This window comes from Natrix helvetica (assembly GCF_964273705.1).
Source record: "Natrix helvetica genome assembly, chromosome: 6".
Lineage (NCBI taxonomy): Eukaryota > Metazoa > Chordata > Lepidosauria > Squamata > Natricidae > Natrix > Natrix helvetica.
Window position 1 is genome coordinate 21,113,712 of NC_138553.1, and position 18,774 is coordinate 21,132,485.

Genomic DNA, 18,774 nt, shown 5'->3' on the forward strand with positions numbered 1-18,774 from the left:
GTGGGATCCTACCAGTTTAACAACCGGTTCAGTGATTGCATGCTTTGCATGTGCAGTTTTGAGAAAAAGTACCTTCCGCATAAGTGCTGGGAAGGAAAACAGCTGAAGAGCGGTAATCCGCCCTGCCACATGACTCAGCTAAGAAGATATAGGTGAGTTAAGCGCACAGGCGGGCGGGCCCACTTCATCGTCGGAGCGAACCAGTTCACCCCTAGCTGATGGTTGGAGCTACCATTTTTTCCGAACTGGTAGAATCCCACCCCTGGATTGTAGGGGGGGGAGATCCATTTGGGAGGAGAAAATAGCATTTTTTTGAATTTTGCAGCAACTTGAGTATCAGCATCAATCTCTATTTAAATTGCAGTGGTCTAAAGTAACCTACCATAAATCTACCTGGATTATTAGATTAGGACAATCAATTTTACCTACAGATCTTCCAAGTTGTCACTGTGAGAAATCAGCCTTATTATCTCTGAATAAATCAGATGCCTTGTTTAATGGATCTAATTTATTTTGTTCAAAACAATTAACAGCTTTTGGGACACCTATTTTAAGTAGAGACAAAACTGGCAGAAAATGCAGTATTCTCTCAGTGAATTAAAATAAATGATTGTGCTAAGTATATTTGTGCTCAGTATATGATCTGATCCTTGTAAGCTATTAAGATGAATTGACCCAGTAATATCTAGTGTATTCCAAACCTCATTTCTTTTAACCTTTTATCATGCTTCTGTTAATGTAAATAGCCATTAAAGACATTACTTTCTCATTTCAACCTTTCATCATTTTAGAGCTGAATAATTTCCTTGGAATAAAGGTTTTGGCTTTAGATATGGAGGTCTAAAGAGATAATGGGCTTCATGGCTAGGAATTATAGAAACGTACTCCCAACAATGAGTATATTTGACCATACAAGTCTGAATCACCAGAGACCTTACTCTACTCACGTGGTCTGCTTGTAGTTGTAGTAGAATGGGGGGGAAAAGCAACACCCCTATTTGGGAATAAACACTGCCACATGGATTTCAAGAAAGCAAGTGTCTGGCTCACACCCTTGTATGTTGTTCTATGTAGTTCCATGCTCCGATTTAATAATGCATCATTAATGTACTGTAACCGATAGAACTAGCTGATGGCCAATAGGATTACAGCTATCTCATAATATCAGACCAAAGCACTCAGAACATTTGAAAAATCCCTATCACTTTTTAAAATCTGAATTTGAAATAAAATAGCACCAGAGGTATGTAGGGCTGAAAGACACTCTGATGGGAGCTATGAAATGATTTCTGTGAGATTACATAAAACTTCCTAACCCTATATTGTGTGTTATTTGTATTTAGAGCTAGATGTAATGAATTTTGAAAGCGGCATCCTTGGTTCTAGAAAGATTACAAGAGTGACTCTATATATTCAGAAACCCTAACTATACCTTGTCTTCTCCTGACTGGGAAGTAAATATATTAAATAAGAAAGAGTAGACACTATACCTGTACAAGTTCTTTGAGGAGATATTTTGAAATGGATCAAGAGAGATATTGTTGTTTGTTGTGAAGTCGTGTCTGACCCATTGCAACCCCATGGACAATGTCCCTCCAGGCCTTCCTGTTTTCTACCATCCTCTGGAGTCCATTTAAGCTCACTCCTACTGCTTTGGGGACTCCATCCAGCCATCTCATTCTCTGTCACCCCCTTCTTCTTTTGCCATCAGTCTTTCCCCCAGCATCAGGCTCTTCTCCAGTGAGTCCTTCCTTCTCACTAGGTGGTCAAAATATTTGAGTTTTATCTTCAGGATTTGGCCTTCTAAACAACAGTCAGGATTGATCTCCTCTAGAACTGACCGGTTTGATGGCCTTGCAGTCCAAGGGATTCTCAGCACCAGTCTTCTCCAGCACCATAGTTCAAAGGCCTCACTTTGGTGCTCAGCCATTCTTATTCAAGAGAGGTATAGAGCACCTATTTTTGAATTCATAAAGCAGCTGTTCTTTTTTCTTGGTTAATACAATGGCTCTGAAAGTTGTTCCCGACTGTTCCCCCCCCCCCATCTGATCAAGAATAGGATCTCAACCTAGATACAATTCATAACCATGTTCTGTTGCATATTCAGGTGGCCTGGTTCACACATGTGAAAACACTATTGATTATATTAGGACCTTGCAGAACACTCTAATTCATGAATTAAGCTTTACTGATTTAATCCAGTTAGCTGAGCTCACACTGCCTACTCAATCATAAATTAACCAAACTGGCTAGTTTTATACAAAACATTGTGACCCAGGGGTGTCAAACTCAAGGCCTGGCGGCCGGATCTGTTCCATGGAGTGCTTAGGTTTGGCACACGGGGCCGCCCTGAAAACAGTGAAGAACTGGCCCATGGTGCCTCTGCCAACAAAAATAGAGCTCAGGAGGGCCCTCTCAAGCTCCATTTTTGCTGGCAGAGGATTGCAGAAGGCGTCGCAGTCGAAAACAGCTCAGGAGCCCATTTTCTCTGGCAGAGTGCTCAGGCCACCACAGGCGCCACCAATATGAGTGACGTTAAGCTGGCTACGCCCACCTCGGCCTCTCGAGGTCAAATATAACCCTGATGCGGCCCTCAATGAAATTGAGTTTGACACCCCTGCACTAGCCAATTATATTTTTGTTTAGCTCATTTTATAGCCCAGTCAATTATGTCTTATTTTAGCAAATCATGTAATAAAAACCATCACTTGGCATAATGTGTAAATCCACACAAGTACCATGTGTTTTAGTATCTGATCCATGTTAGTTTTTTTAAAACAAATGTTGAATTTCATTCTGTCTAGTTTATTTCCATAACGATACATTACTTCAGCAATAATGGAAAAGTCCCTTATTTACTAGAATCTTCATTTAACCTTAAAATCATCTAAAAAGGAAAGGCTTTTAAATATATATCAGTAATAGTTATTCAGTGCTAGTTAGAGAACCAACTTTTCCCTTTAAAATTAGGCAATTCAGCAACAAACGCTTGGGCGTGGATAATAGGAAATAAAACATCAATAAATACATACTCAATTTTCTTATATTATAAAAATGTAAATCTGAGGAATTTGACTTTAAACCAAAGATCAAAGCATCAATACTCTACTGAGGCAGGTCTTCCCCAAACCCATACCTTCCAGATGCGTTGGGACTACAAGTCCCAGAATGCCTAGCGTATCTGGAGAGCCAATTTAGTGATTATTTCATTTCTCCCCCCTCCCCAATGCTTTTTTATCAAGTTGACAAGCACAAAAAGCACCTAATCAAAACAGAAAACTCACAGTCTCTCTCTGTTTTAAGAAATAAATTTAGAATTATTTCTTAAGAAATGCCTTGCTTGGGAATGCAAGACAAAGGAATCACAAATACCTAAAAAAAGAGAACTCAGTTCTTTGATTATTAATACTATGGTTGGTGATATCAGTCTTCCCATAATCAAGTAGTAAAAAATTTACCACTAAGCTATTGTGATGCTGTATATTGACAAATGCCTTTCAGTAATTTTGAAATGTTGCTATATTGACTTTTGACTTACTGAAAACATCCCAGCAATAAATTATGATAAATATTAAAAGCTGCTAAGTGCTATTATTTTTTTAAAAGCTACAGTACAATATAGAGTTTATCATGTTTATGATAACTGATTAAAAAGAGACTATTTTAGTGCTTGTAGTTTTAGTATATTTCTGGAATGGTCTGCACAAGTCTTTTGTTTTGTGGAATCATCTCTTAAGTAGTTGGAAAAAATGACATAACTGAAATCAATATTTAATTTCATTACAGGATATTCTCCATGCACTCTTTTAGGTATATCGCTTGACCATCACAATCATTCCCTGATAATCGGTGGGCTGTACAAAATCAAACAGTTAAGGAAGCCAAAATACACACTAAATAAGATTACCTTGTTAAACATCAATTTAAACAGACATTGTTATAGTAATCCGAGATAGGAAACTGACTAGACAGAGGCATTTCTTAGATAGGCAGAAAAACCCTGCAGAACTTGTTTTTGTACTTGTTCAGATTTCGATTTCTTTTTAAAAAAATAAATCAGTATTTACCCACAATAATTTGACTCGATTGCTACCAACAGCTCTCTCATCCCTGAACTAAACACAGTATGTACACTACAAGAAACTCACCATTTTTTTCACAGCCAACCAGTGAAAAGCAGCCAAAGGCTGATAGAAAGTGGCTTATCAGAAGTATTCACAGACAATCTTCTCTGTATCAGCTCATGTTTGCCAAAAAAAAAAGTCCTTCATCCAGTGTTTGTTGCTGATCAGGGGAAACAAGAAGCTGCCTATTTCCAAAGAACGACATTTCAGCAACGATGGCATGGCATCAGGATGGTATGATGGAATTATACATGGAAGAGAACGATGGGATACGTAGCTCTTGATCAACATGAACAGTTGGATGTCTCACTCGGTGAAACCATCACTGGCCTACTGTCCAGATGGATGTGTGAAGATCCATTCTCCCCATGAAGTTGTAAGGTGTTCCTAGCCATCAGTTCCTTAGACATCAAGATAAAAACCTCATCAATATTTTGGGCCTCCTTGGCTGAGGTTTCCAGTACAGCTAGAAGGCCGTGTTTCTCTGCCAACGTGCAAGCGTCTTCAAACAGGACTTGCCGTTTCTCCGATTCGTCTGATTTGTTCCCTTTAAATTGGATTAAAGCCAGGTTTAGATTTCCAGTGGATAGTTGAGGCAAATAAATGGAGCAGGGGGGAAAAACTATGAAGCAAACCCAGGAAGCATAGCATTCTTATGCCATCTCCTTGCTCCTCCTTCCACAGTGGCCCTACTCCTCACATTTTCTCTCCCGTTACCCTGGCAGCTGTTAAGAGCATTACTCTGAGGATCATAGGTGGCACAAACCTCGATGACATGTCATAAAATTATTGCATGAATGATACAAATTTGATAAGCAGTTGTGTGTGCAACTGATGCAAATTTACAGAGTATGTATCATTGTAGCACGACATACATACTAGTATATCACCGAAGTGAGTACACCCTGTCACATTTTTGTTTAGACATTGATGGCTGTGTGTTGTGTTATTTTGAGGGGACAGCACATTTGCACTTTTATACAAGCTGTATACCCACTACTTTACATTGTAGCCAAGTGTAATTCCTTCAGTGTTGGCACACGAAAAGATATACTTAAATATTTACAAAATGTGAGGGGGTGTTCTCATTTCGGAGATATACTGTACTGTCACTTAAAGATCCCAATTTCACAGATATCTATGTCGAATTCTCAAGACGACACACTCTGAACAGCCATGGCAATAGCATGCCGTATGATGAGGACCACTTCAGAGCCAACAAAAATGGGTAGCTGTATAAGTTTATACAATAGAGGTACAGTAAGTCCCTGACTTACGACCACAATTGAGCCCACAATTTCTGTTGCTAAACATGACATTTGGTAAGTGAACTTTGCCCCATTTTACCACCTTTCCTGCCACAGTTGTCAAGTGAAGCACTGCAGTTGTTAACTTAGTAGTAATAGCACTTAGATTTATATACCACTTTACAGTGCTTTTACAACCCTCTCTAAGTGGTTTACAGAGTCGACATATTGCCCCAACAATCTGGATCCTCATTTTACCAACCTTGGAAGGATGGAAGGCTGAGTCAACCTTGAGCCTGGTGAGAATCGAGCTGCCGAACAACCAGAAGTAGCCTGCAATACTGCATTGTAACCACTGTGCCACCACAGCTCTACTAAAATGATTGTTAAATGAATCTGGCTTCCACATTGACTTTGCTTGTCAGAAGGTCCCAAAAGGTGATCACGTACCCCCAAGACACTGCAACCGTCATAAATATGAACCAGTTTGCCAAGCATCTGAATTTTAGTCATATGATGCTGCAATGGTCATGATCATTTAATAAACAGTCATAAGTCCCTTTTTTCAGTGCCGTAACTTCAAATGGTCACTAAATGAACTGATATAAGTTGAGGACTTCCTGTACTTCAGAGAGCTGTACGTTTTTTAAACGCAATAGACTTCTCTAGAGGCTGGTTGGAAGAACAGAGGGTTGAGATTTGCTCCCATTCATTAGCCATCTCAGCTGATCAAACAGCTGTTTACTCCATAAAATGGAAGGCTAGCCCTGTGAATTTCATACAGCAACATTTGGTCCCTTTGTTATCTAGCCCAATGGCCCCCAACCATTTGGGCACCAGGGACCGGTTCCTTGGAGAGAGGTTTTTCCCCACAGACTGGCGAGGGTGTGGTTTCGCATGCTGCCTGCATCCTGCGAATGGGACTTCACTTGCTTGCAAGGACCAGTTTCTGGCATGCCAGTCCACGGACCAAGAGTTGGGTACCTCTGATCTAGCCACAGGACAGGCATTGAAGGAAATTTTATTATCTTCCCTGAAGATTTCTGGTTTCAGATTAACAATATTTTATTTTTATTTTGCTGTCTTGATTCATCTACCAAAATAACCACATTTTATCTAATATTAGGGCTGCCCCCGTGGCAATTAATACAATAATGATTGATCATTTAATTGTCTAGCCCTACGATATTCACATTTTACCACGAAAGATCCTTGTTTTTTTTTCTCGTCTAAATTGAACAACAGACTCATTATTATTTTTAATTTTTTGACAAACATTAACTTGATTTTAGTATTTTACCTAGAATTCATTACTATGTAGCTAAGAGGATTCGTGTTTATTTCCCAATTATTGACTCTGTGTTTTAAGAGATAAACTTAGAACTGCATCTCTTAAAACACGAAGTCAATAACTGGGAAATAAATTTTCTCTTAAGATGTTTATACAAGATCTTCAATATTTCTTGCCCACCAATTCTGTTACAGTAAAATAAGTACTATTTGCCCCCCTTCGTTTTAAAAGTAACTCTCAAACTTTCTAACTAAGGGGGGGGGGGAGAGATGGGATAGACTTCAGAACTTACCAATCAACATTAAGACCAAATTTGCTGCACCATATTTTTCAATTTCATAAATCCAATGAGGAATAGACTCAAATGTCGATCTTTTGGTTATATCGTAGGCGAGAATAGCGCCATGGGCACTGCGGTAATAACTTTGAGTTATTGTGCGGAAGCGTTCTTGGCCTGCCGTATCCCACACTTGTATCTGAAATTGGAAGGAAATTAAAAAGAGGCAGAAACAGAAATGGTCTCTCCAAGCACCTAAACACTAGAAATAGTTGCTCAGCCACAACTCCTCTATCTTAAAATACCAAGTTCCCCTTGTACATATGTGCTAGTTGTTCCCAACTCTAGGGGGCGGTGCTCATCTCTGTTTCAAAGCCGAAGAGCCAGCACTGTCCAAAGACATCTCTGTGGTCATGTGGCTGGCATGACTAGATGCCGAAGGCACACGGAACGCTGTTACCTTCCCACCAAAGGTGGTCCCTATTTTTTCTACTTGCATTTTTTACATGCTTTCGAACTGCTAGGTTGGTAAGTGCTGGGACAAGTAACGGGAGCTCACTCCGTTACACGGCGCTAGGGATTCGAACTGCTGAACTTCCGACCTTTCTGACCGACAAGCTCAGTGTCTTAGCCACTGAGCCACCACATTCCTTTCCTCTATCTTAGCCTTGTGTAATTATATTTACAGTAAAATCTCTAACACAGCTATTCTCAGGCAAGTGATGTATAACTGTATTTCAAAGCTTTTCCTGACTTGGGTACTCCAGATCTTTGGGAATTAGCAACTATTATCCCAACTGTAGCTGTAGAAAAGATGCTGCCAAATAACTTTTATACTACCCTTCTCTGGGTCTGGGAAACTTACCTGGATCTCCTGCCTCATGTGATTTCCCAACTTCTGGGATTTTCCCCATTCAAAGATGTGATGAAGCCAGGACTTATTCCCTTCCCCCATCTTTAGAAATGCTTGGACATACACTTACTATACATAAGGTTATAGTAAGGATGAGGATGGAGCACTGGCTAGAATTCAAGTTTTACCTCTCCTCTGCTGCCCAGTTAAACTGCCTCCTTTCCTTTCTCATTACCCAAAGCCCAGGGAGCAGCTATAGAGACATTCATACCATGGCATGAAGATGCAGGAAAGATGAGAAACGTGAGGCTAATGGCTGGGTGGAAAAGTCCTAACCATCATCAAAAGGCACAGTAGAGATATAAAACGCTCACCTTCACCTTCTTGCCATCAATTTCCAGGGAACGCACTGTAAAGTCAACTCCAATAGTGTTCTGCTGCTTCGTATGGTATTGTCCAGACTTGAAGCGATGAACCACACACGTCTTCCCCACATTTGAGTCTCCAATCAGTATGATCTTGAACAGGTACTCAAACGCATCATCCATCTCTGCATTGGTGAAAGCCATGATATTCTAGAGTTTTGAGAACTTTGGCCCTAGATTAACAGGGGAAGTGGGGGAAGGAATGCAAAAATGAAAACCAGTGTACATTTCAAAACCTAATTAAATTAAATTTTGATAATTTGGTGGTGCACACAAGTGATGTATTCTGAATTAGCAGATTCATCAGTGGTTTTGTAAACAAATAGACTTCTTAGCTACTACAGATGGTCCTTTTTAACAACCACTTGTTCAACGACACTTCAAAGTTTTGAGGATTATGAACAAGTGGTAGTTATGACTAGTCCTCGAAGTTCCGGCCACTGCAACACCTTTGTGGTTAGATGATTTTGATCCAGGTGCCCAACAACCAGCCCAGTCATATGAATGCTATTTGCAACCTTCTTTGACAGCTTCCCACAAGCAAATTCAATGGGGAAGCTGTCAGAAACATGGAAGTCACCATCACATGAGGTCTTCACTTAAAGACCACACAGTTCTGACTTAACAACGGTAACCAGGCACTGCTGTTGCTAAGTAGCATGGCTACATGAGATCACGCTCTACGACTGCATCACTTAGCAACAGAAATTCTGGCTATAATTATAATCGTTAACCAAGGACTTATCGGTATTTCTAAAGTCAACAGAAAAATTTACTACCCCAGAAGCACCCGTAGCAAAAAATGAGGTTTGCCAGAGGGTTTCCACCATTCTTCCAGTGTAGTTGCTTTCCTAAATTCAAATTTTGTTGAAATTCATCTTCTTTAGAAAAGAGGCCATTCAGGCTATTGCAGTGGTATGTTGGAGAAGCTGAGACTTTTAGCCTACTGCTGAAACCAATGCTTGTGAAATCTAAAGATTATCAAGATTTAATCTTTTCCTTAATAACAACTTTTAAATAAGATTGCAGTAGTTCCCATTTAAGCTAAATGAAATAATACAATTGAACAAACTCCCCATCCCATCATATATTAAATACATCAAGATTTTTGTTTTGTCTTGTGCCTTCAAATCAGTGTTGAAGTGGATGATTCTCCAAAATCTCTGCAGTTTGACAAGATTTTAGAACTGGTTCACCATTGCCCCCTACCTGGGGCTGAAGGAGAGCGACTGGCCCAAGGTCACCTAGATTGGCTTTGTGCCTAAAGACAGAATTAGAACTCACAAGTTTCAAGCCTGGTGCCTTAACATCAAATTGGTTCTCTATCACATGTATCTCATCTTAATATTAAAATCTTAAAACAGGAAGGAAGGGATGAAGGAGAGAGAGAAAGAGAGAGAGAGAGAGAGAATGAGAGACAGATCATTTTGGAGGAAAGTAAAAAAACCTTCAGTATCTTTCAAATTCATCACCAGAAATACAGCTAGAAAAAGAGAAGTAATCTCTCTTAACATGTATTTGAAAAAACACTCTCAACCAATCAGCTTTGCTTGGGAACATTTTTAGAAGACATTTTAATAGAAAAATAAAATTATTAGATGAGAATATTGTATTATACTGGTGTCACCATTTAAAAGGCCCTGCTCCTTATTCTCTTTCACAGTGGAAACTGAAGCAGGACCCATTTAAAATGTATTCAAGAAGAAATCCTCCAGAGAATTCTCAAAACTACTGTATTTTTTGGACTATAAGACACACCAGAGTATAAGACGCACCAAGATTTTGAAGAGGTAATTTTAAAACAAAAGTTTTTGCCCTCCCCAGCCCCCCAGGAGCACTCTGCAGGCCTCCCAAACCCTCTGCATGCCCCGTTTTTCACAAGAGTTTGGGAGGCTTGTAGACTGCTCCTGGGGCCTGGGGAGGGCAAAACCGAGCAAAAAATGAGCCCATTTTTCATAACAAATGGGGTGTGTAGAGTATTTGGAAGGCCTACAGAGTGCTCCTGGGAGCTGGGGAGGACATAAACACTTTAAGCGCCCATTTTTGCCCTCCCCAGCCCCCAGACCACTCTACAGGCCCCCAAACCCTCTGTGCGTCCATTTTTATGAAGAATGGGTGTGGGGCAGAATTTCGGGATACCAAAAAATGCTGTATTCAGTGTATAAGACGCACCCAGATTTTCACCCTCTTTTGGGGGGGAGGGTGCATTTTATACTCCGAAAAATACGGTAGTTCCAGGATAGGTGAATACTATTTTACCTCAGCAATGGGGAAAGTTCTTTGAGAAAGATAACTAAAACACTTTACTTGGAGGGTGATAGCAAGATAATGAAAAGTTTAAAAGGGCCTAGTGCTGCTGTTATTGTTACTGTTTGTTGTTATTATTGGTCAATATAATTAACCAGTCAGAAAAGTTGTCCCAGAGCGTCTTTTATTGTCTATTTGGCTTTGTCTTCTGTAGAAGAGAAAAGTGGCATAGCAACAGAACTACAGTTGCTCACCTGTGGGCTTTTTTTTTTTAAGGAAACAGACTCTGGCCTGCATTATAGAGAATCATAAAAACAGGAAGGTGAAAAATAACTGTTGACTGACCCTGGGGGACTGAGCAAGATCAAAGTGACAGAGTGCATCCAAAGAGATATTGTGCAACCATTCTACCGCCTCAGATATTTCGAAAGCTGAGATATTATTCACTTTTTAACTCTGTAAACAACCTCTGATTTTGCACAACTGTTTCCCTTTTTCTTTCCCTGTCTACACATCAGAATCAACAGAACAGATGCTGTTCCTTAAGGTTTCCTGTAGCACTGTGGACACTCTATTTTAAAACACTTATATACAGCCAAACCCTAGTAACCATCCAGCAATGCTATTTGGGACTGACTTATATTGTGGTCCTACTTAAAACATATTACAAGAATCCTGTCTGCGATCTATGGGATGCTATTGTGAGGAGTACAGGCAGCTGCTCTCAATGCCTCCATTTCAACATGTAATAGAAGAGTAGTAATCCACTTTCAGTCAGATATTGCACCAGTACTGCAAAGTTAGGAGTCAACCTATCCTCCAAAGCACCTGAAGGCAGGACAAGAAGGAACGGATGGAAATTAATCAAGGATGGAACCAACCTAGAACTAAGGAGAAATTTCCTGGCAGAACAATTAATTGGTGGAACCAACTGTCTCCAGAACCTGTGGGTATTCCAACACTGGAGATTAGACAACCATTTGTCTGAAATGATAGCTTCCTACATGGGCAAGGGATCACATCCTGCCCCATACATCCCTACGACCAATTCGCTCTCACAGAGAGGGACTTCTCCGGGTGCCGTCCACTAGGCAGTGCCAAAGGACGGCGCCCAGGAGTAGGGCCTTCTCTGTGATGGGCCCAGCCCTCTGGAATGACCTCCCCCCAGATATTAGGATTACCACCGACCTCCGCTCCTTCCGTTCAAAACTCAAGACCCACCTTTTTCAACTAGCAGGCCTGGCTCAACCATAGTTCCATTTTACTCCTCCTGGAAATTTTTAAACTTGTAATCTCCATTGGGGTATTTAATTTTAACTTATTTTAATTTTTCTATGTTATTATAATGATTGTATTGTGTTTTTATACCTCCTCCGTACAATGTGTAATTTTATAATATGTGTTTTATTTATTGTACGCCGCCCCAAGTCCCTTTGTGGAGAGGGAGCGGCTAACAAATTTAATAAATAAAATAAATAAAAAATAAATAAGGGGTTAGACTAGAAGATCTCCAAGGTCCCTTCCAACTCTGTTTCAATTGGTGGCCTTAGAGAGCAGATTGAGGGCATCAAAAAATGCTCAAAAATGCTAAAAAAATGGTAGCCAAATGAGGCTTATACAATCACAGTAGAAAAATGGTCTGGTCAAGAAAAACATATGGACTAGAAAGCTAATGGGTAAAGTTGCTTCCTGTCACATTCTCTGTGGATAGCCGACACTTGGGTCTACTTTCGCACACTGTGAATTAAAAGTGAATTAAAAGTGTTTAACCACTGTGACTCATCATTTTACTTGATGAATTGGGGTATTCTTGGAAAGGCATTCTGAGAAGAAAACCAATGATTATACACCAAAGTTGGCTCTGAGTCCTAAGCTGTCTATCCCTGCCTGAGTTGATTGTGGTTAGATGCTTGGATATGAGAAGAAGCTTATTAAAAGACTATTGGGAAACCACAAGTGGTTAATATGGGGAAATAAGACAGAAAGTTTCACAAAAATGCCCATCTCTCCTCTAATCATTTGAGCTCTGAATGTAAGAGTAGATTGTATCTTACCCAAGCTTTTGATGGCAATTCAGAAAGCAATTTATTTAATGATCAGATACAATTGTGCACTCAGCTGCAACTGCTTGCTCTTGAGCTTCTAGAAGTTTTTAAAAAGATACTCTTCCCACACTGAAATAAATAGAACATTAAACTAAATAAAAAGCAAACCATGCTGGTCTCTGAATAATAACATTTACTGCAGAGCTGCAATAACTATCCAAACAGATAATGTTGTCTTCAAAGTTTTGGAAAATAGAGATTTCTTTCTCACTACTCCATACTTCAGTAAAATCTTTGCATGTGTAAAAGCAGCTGGTTAGAAGGGCACAAACATAAATCACCATTAAGGGCAGAAAGAGAGAATAGGTTTTCACTTCTTTCCTTCCTTCCGGCATCTTTCCTTTATAAGTTTGTCACATGCTGATATATATATTTACTGACTTCAGTTTCTAGTCAGCCAAAAATAAAAGCAACAGACCGTTTCCCATTATCAACAGATCTTAACCATCGAAACTATCCTTGTTTCCTTTTTCTACCTTTCCGGTTTTCAGCAACCTGTTTTCACTCAAAAAATTCCCCCGCAAAAACCAACAAACACCACCAACAAAGTAAAACTTTAAGCACTCAACATAAGTTATATGGTATCCCAAAGCACCAGAATCCTTGCTTCTTTAAGGGTCAATTCACCCCTTATTCACTCTTTTGTCTTACCTGCATGAACAGGTACAGCTTTCTTTCTATTCTCCTCCCACCTTTTCTAGTTTTCTTACCGCCTGATGGGAAATGTAGTTCATAAATTGAGCGCTTTCGGTCTCCTGCTGGTGTAATGAACCTGACCTGTTCAAACCTTTTTTTTTTTTTAAAGAAACACCACATATAAAAGATATGTTACCAGATTAGAAGTTTAACAGGGAAACAAATCACTTCCTCATTTAAAATATACTATGTCTGCAAAGGAAATGTTGCATTATTGCATGTTTATTATGTGCATATCCTCAGGTGACACAAGGCAGAAAATACTACAACTGGCATGTGTTTATGTATGAGTAAATCCTGCTGAATTGCATGGGGTTTCTTGTAAGTAAATATACAAAGAACTGTATTACATAATGATATAGAACAGATGCCTTCGAAAGAGAATAAGCCTAGAGAAGATAAAAGAACTGCTGCATTAATTTACCTTTGGTAGTTTTATACCTGCCTTGTTTTTTTTTTTTAAAAAAAGCTTAACATTCTATGTGACAATTTTGAATATATTTTTGAAATGCTAAGTGGAAAAGGAGAAGCAAATATCCTAAAAGCAAAATCTCGATGCCAAGATTTTTAAAGAAGTAATCCAGTTCAACTCTTTTCTAAATTTATTTATTAATTATAATAAAAATTTAAGCAGGTGTATGGTATCCTTTACAGCCAGTACATTTTATTAAAAGGCATAAGCATGAACAATTGATGAAGTGAGCTGCAATTCATGAAAACGTATGGCTTTAATAAAAAAAATCAGTTGTAAAAGAGCTACCAGACTCTGTAATTTTTGTTTTTTGTTTGTTTTATTTTGTTTTTGCTACCACAGAGTAACAGGACTCTACTCTTACAATCAGATCCGCCTATAGGATTCCATAATATGTGATATCAATACATGTGGATAAATATTGGTTGCAAGATAAGACCAGTATATAGTATTTGCATTCACATACCCTGTTTCCCCCAAAATAAGCCCTCCCCGGGTAATAAGCCCAATCGGGCTTTTGAGCGCATGCGCTAAAATAAGTCCTCCCTTGAAAATAAGCCCTCCCTGAAAATATTGCAATAGAGCATCAGCCATGAGGTGACCATCCTCATCAACTCCTGCACCTCAAAAATAAGAACTCCCCAAAAATAATGCCAAGCACTTATTTCAGGGGTCAAAAGAAAATAAGACCCTGTCTTATTTTTGGGGAAACACAGTAGTTGTAGATTCATATAGTTGCAAATAGTACATAAAGTTACAAATGTAAAACTTGAATTATTGAAATACTTGAAATTTCTGTAAACTATTCTATATTTTTTCCCTTTTATGCAAAAATAAAGTTCTCCAAGTTTCTCAAAAGAGCCAACTATCAATAATTTTGTTCTAGTGGCTCTAAGAAAAACATTGTTCAAACTTTGCAACAAAACCTGTCTATCTATTTCCATTTCCTCTCCACACATTTGAGGGTTTTTCTGTTGTTATTAATATTGTATGCATTAAGGATGTAGGCTTACAGTTATCTCCTTTGTAATGTCTTGGTGCTCTAATCCCCTAAATCAGCGGTTCTCAACCTGTGGGCCGCGACCCCTTTGGGGGTCGAACGACCCTTTCACAGGGGTCACCTAAGACCATGGGAAAACACATATTTCCGATGGTCTTAGGAACCGAGACACCTGCGTGCCAGTGTTTGGAGCCAGGGGAGTGGCGGCAGCGGGTGCTGCCTTGCGAAAGGGAGGGGCTACCTGACAAGAGCGGCAGTGCAAGGACAGCTGGCACCCAGCCAATTGCAACACGAGAGGCACCAGCGGGCGGATTGGACGGTTGCGCTTGATGGGGGGGGGGGAGAATGGAGCACCTGAGCACCGGCGAGGCAGCGCCCTGAGAGGTGACCGGGCCGAGCTCGGTCTCCCAGCGGGGAGGGGAGGGGACGCCGGGAAGAAGGAGCCGAGAATTGAGGCGGGAAGGATGGCGACGATGTCCCTTCAGTCCGCAGCCTCCTCCTCCTTGGAGACTCGGAAGTTCACATGGGCACTCTGCAGCAGCTGGCTTCAGACATTCGGGTTTTCCCTTTTCTGTAAAAACCTCTGTCCATTCACAAGGAGACCCGCCTTCTTTTCCTTCCTGCAATATCTATGAATGAATGAGTGGTTGGAAAACTTGGGATCGATACGATTCCAGGAGTTTAGGGGTAAAGGGGAAAAAAGGTAGCAGTCACAAAAAAATAAAGAAAATAAAGAAAAAAATAAAGCACTACCTCTTTTTAGTTTTAAGTTTTAAGCTTCCATGCTTAGAATAGAATGGAATGGAACAGGAAAATGGAATGGAATGGGAATGAAATAGGAATAGGATGGAATATAATATAATAGAATGAAATAGGAATAGAATGAAATAGGAATAGAATGAAATAGAAATGTTTATTGGTGAAGTGTGATAAGACACACAAGGAATTTGTCCCCAGTGCACCAACTCACTGTACATATAAACAGCAAGTAATAGGTCATAGGTCATAATAATAGTTACAATCAATAGTTACAAACAACAATTGATAAATCATAAAGAACCACAAGGACAAGATGAAAAATAGGAGGGGATATCCAACCTAGTACTGTATTTCTCTTTGACCATTTTTTTACTGTCTTCTCTGTTTTATTTTTATTTTGTTACCAACTGAAATGTTTCATGGACTTTTTGTAACAAGGTTAGAGATTATATTATATTATATATATTATTTTCATTAGCAAACCATTTCACAATATATAATTACATATTGTTTTTGTGATTAATCACTATGCTTTAATTATGTTCAATTTGTAATAATGAAAATACATCCTGCATATCAGATATTTACATTACAATTCATAACAGTAGCAAAATTACAGTTATGAAGAAGCAACGAAAATAATGTTTTGGTTGAGGGTCACAACAACATTAAAGGGTCACGGCATTGGGAAGGTTGAGAACCACTACCCTAAGTGATGTGACAAGCAGAAGTTCAACAGGCATTCTTTTGCTATCTATTTCCTTCCTGTCCTGTAGCTGTTGAAAATACATGGGGAAAGTACACTTTAAAAGATGGCATGGTAAAACCAGGATTTAGCTTTTAGATACATGAATGTCATACCAACAAGAGATGTAATTTGGCAATTAGAATTGTCTGATGGTACAAGAACAAAAATTGTGTATAGTCAAGGCTATGGTTTTCCCAGTTGCAATGTATGGCTGTGAAAATTGGGCCATAAGAAAGGCTGAGCACCGAAGAATTGAGGCCTTTGAACTATGGTGCTGAAAAGACTCCTGCGAGTCCCTTGGAGTGCAAGGCGATCAAACTGGTCAGTCCTAGAGGAGATCAATCCTGACTGCTCTTCAGAAGGCCAGATCCTGAAGAGGAAACTCAAATACTTTGGCCACCTAATGAGAAGGAAGGACTCACTGGAGAAGAGCCTAATGCTGGGAATGATTGAGGGCAAAAGAAGAAGGGGATGACAGAGAATGAGGTGGCTGGATGGAGTCACTGAAGCAGTCAGCGTGAGCTTAAATGGACTATGGGGGATGGTTGAGGACTGGAAGGCCTGGAGGAATGTTCTCCATGGGGTCACGAGGGGTCGGACACGACTTCACAGCTAACAACAAAGGAGAAGCTATTCCCATGACTGCATCTCTTTGGCAGGAAAAGCTACACCTATGAAACTTCTGCCATTTTACCCCTTTTAGAAACATAGAACTTCCCACAACTCTCTGGAAATGAATTAGTAATGAAGATACCCCTCTAGTGTATGCGGCTTTTACTTATAGATTAAAATTCTCTCATATAAATAGATTTCAGATAGTGGTCGGTAGGAGTTGATAGCTATTTCCCAACATTCTATTCAGTCATTATTTTCCTTTTCTTCTTGATAAAGATCTCAGGGATCTATAGCTTGCCTTTCCTCATTACACAACTACAGTATTAGAGATCTTACGAGGTGTGGTAATTAAGGCACTAGGCTAGAAAGAGGAGACCATGAGTTCTAGTCCAGCCTTAGGCACATTCTTGGCCTAGTTACTCTCTCTAGGAAGAAGGCGGCAATTGCAAATCACTTCCAAAAACCTTGCCAAGAAAACTGCAGGAACTTGGCAAGGGAATGTGCGTGCACACAAACACATCCTATGGGGCAAGGGTGTCAAACTCAAGGCCTGCGGGCTGCATTCAGTTTGTGCGGTGCCTAGATCTGGCCCACGAGGCCACCCTGGAAACAGTGAGGGGCCAGCCCATGGTGCCTCTGCCAGCAAAAACGGAGCTTGGGTGGCTGCGACGGTCTCCTGCAACTCTCTGCCAATGAAAATTGAGCTCCCGAGCTCCATTTTTGCTGGCAGAGCACTCAGGCCACCACAGACGCCAACATGAGTGATGTTGAGCTGGCCATGCCCAATGAAATTGAGTTTGACACCCCTGCTATAGGTCATGTATCAGGTTAGAAAGAATGCACCTTAAGTATTTTCAGAGGATGGGTCTCACACACACAAACATCCAAGAACCTCCAGATACAAAAAAGAATTGTGCTTTGAACTGGAAAACTGCTGCTGGCCAGTGAGAATACAGGGCAAAAATGGTTGATTGTCCTGCATGTGTTAAGTTCTGATAAGAGGTATCTTAAAGAACTGCCTTCAGCAACTACTTCAGCAGACATGGAGATGTAGTGATGGTTGAAATGACTTTTGAAGGGTTTTTTCGACACCACCTCAGGGACGACTCACACCCTGGTCAGCCCTTCTTTACTCTCCTACCATTGGGTAGGAGCAGTGGTAGGTTCCTACCAGTTCGGCCAAACTGGTAGTGGTTTGGCGACCTGGGTCGCTGGAACCAGCAGCAACCCAGGCCTGCCACGCCTCCGAACTGGTTCTCTGGGCGGTGCCATAGCCTCCATCATCTTATTTTTTGCTTCTGCGCAGAACAATTTTTATTGCACTGCGCATGTGCCTACAAGCAAACCCGGCAGTAATGCCTGCTGGAACCCACCCCTGGGTAGGAGATATAGACGCAGAGGCAGCTGCACAAACAGGCTGAAGAACAGTTTTTATCCGTGGGCTGTCAGACCCCTGAATGAAAAATAACCCTACAACAACATAGTACGCTAAGACTTGCGGGCAGCCGCAACATGCAATGCGTTCACAGGACTGGATGTTTGTTAATAGGATTCACTGGGCTAAGGACTTTTTTGACTTTCACTGTGAGTTGTATTGTGTTTGGGTGTGTGTGTGCACGAAGGGAGGCTCAGCCAATCTCGTTCTACACATGTTCTACTCTGGCAATAAAGGCTTGAAAAAGGAAGTTCAAATGTGTGAGAGGTTAGTTTGGGAGGACAGGCTAATAATCTGGTGTAGAGTCAGTGAAACCGAAGCCCCATTTATTTCTGTTTACTCTCCACATGTATGCATGATTTAAATATGAATTATTTCCCAGTCAACTGAAACCTAGAGCCAGTTTGATGGAATGGTTAAGGCGCGAGGCTAGAAACGGCGAGCTCTCACGCCTTGATCTTGGGCCCATCCCTCTCTCAG

At 40.4% G+C, this 18,774-nt stretch overlaps 1 protein-coding gene across 1 annotated transcript; it reads right to left on the minus strand.

Moving 5' to 3' along the window:
* Window positions 1-3,755: 3,755 nt before the first annotated feature.
* Window positions 3,756-13,307, minus strand: RAB19 (RAB19, member RAS oncogene family). The gene is made up of 4 exons (XM_081956705.1): window positions 13,221-13,307; window positions 8,167-8,390; window positions 6,955-7,138; window positions 3,756-4,671 (listed from the first exon to the last, which is right to left on the minus strand). The coding sequence occupies exons 2-4, from the start codon at window positions 8,359-8,361 to the stop codon at window positions 4,409-4,411; spliced, it is 642 nt and encodes a 213-aa protein (XP_081812831.1). The 5' UTR covers window positions 8,362-8,390; window positions 13,221-13,307; the 3' UTR covers window positions 3,756-4,408.
* Between the last annotated feature and the right edge of the window lie 5,467 nt (window positions 13,308-18,774).

Bases quoted from the DNA above. Each gene is read 5' to 3' on its own strand.
- RAB19 (XM_081956705.1), bottom strand. From the start codon at position 8,361: ATGGCTTTCACCAATGCAGAGATGGATGATGCGTTTGAGTACCTGTTC. The intron at 7,139-8,166 runs GTGAGCGTTTTA...TTCCAATTTCAG, and splicing joins TTGATGGCAAGAAGGTGAAG to ATACAAGTGTGGGATACGGC. The intron at 4,672-6,954 runs GTAAGTTCTGAA...TCCAATTTAAAG, and splicing joins TTTGGTCTTAATGTTGATTG to GGAACAAATCAGACGAATCG.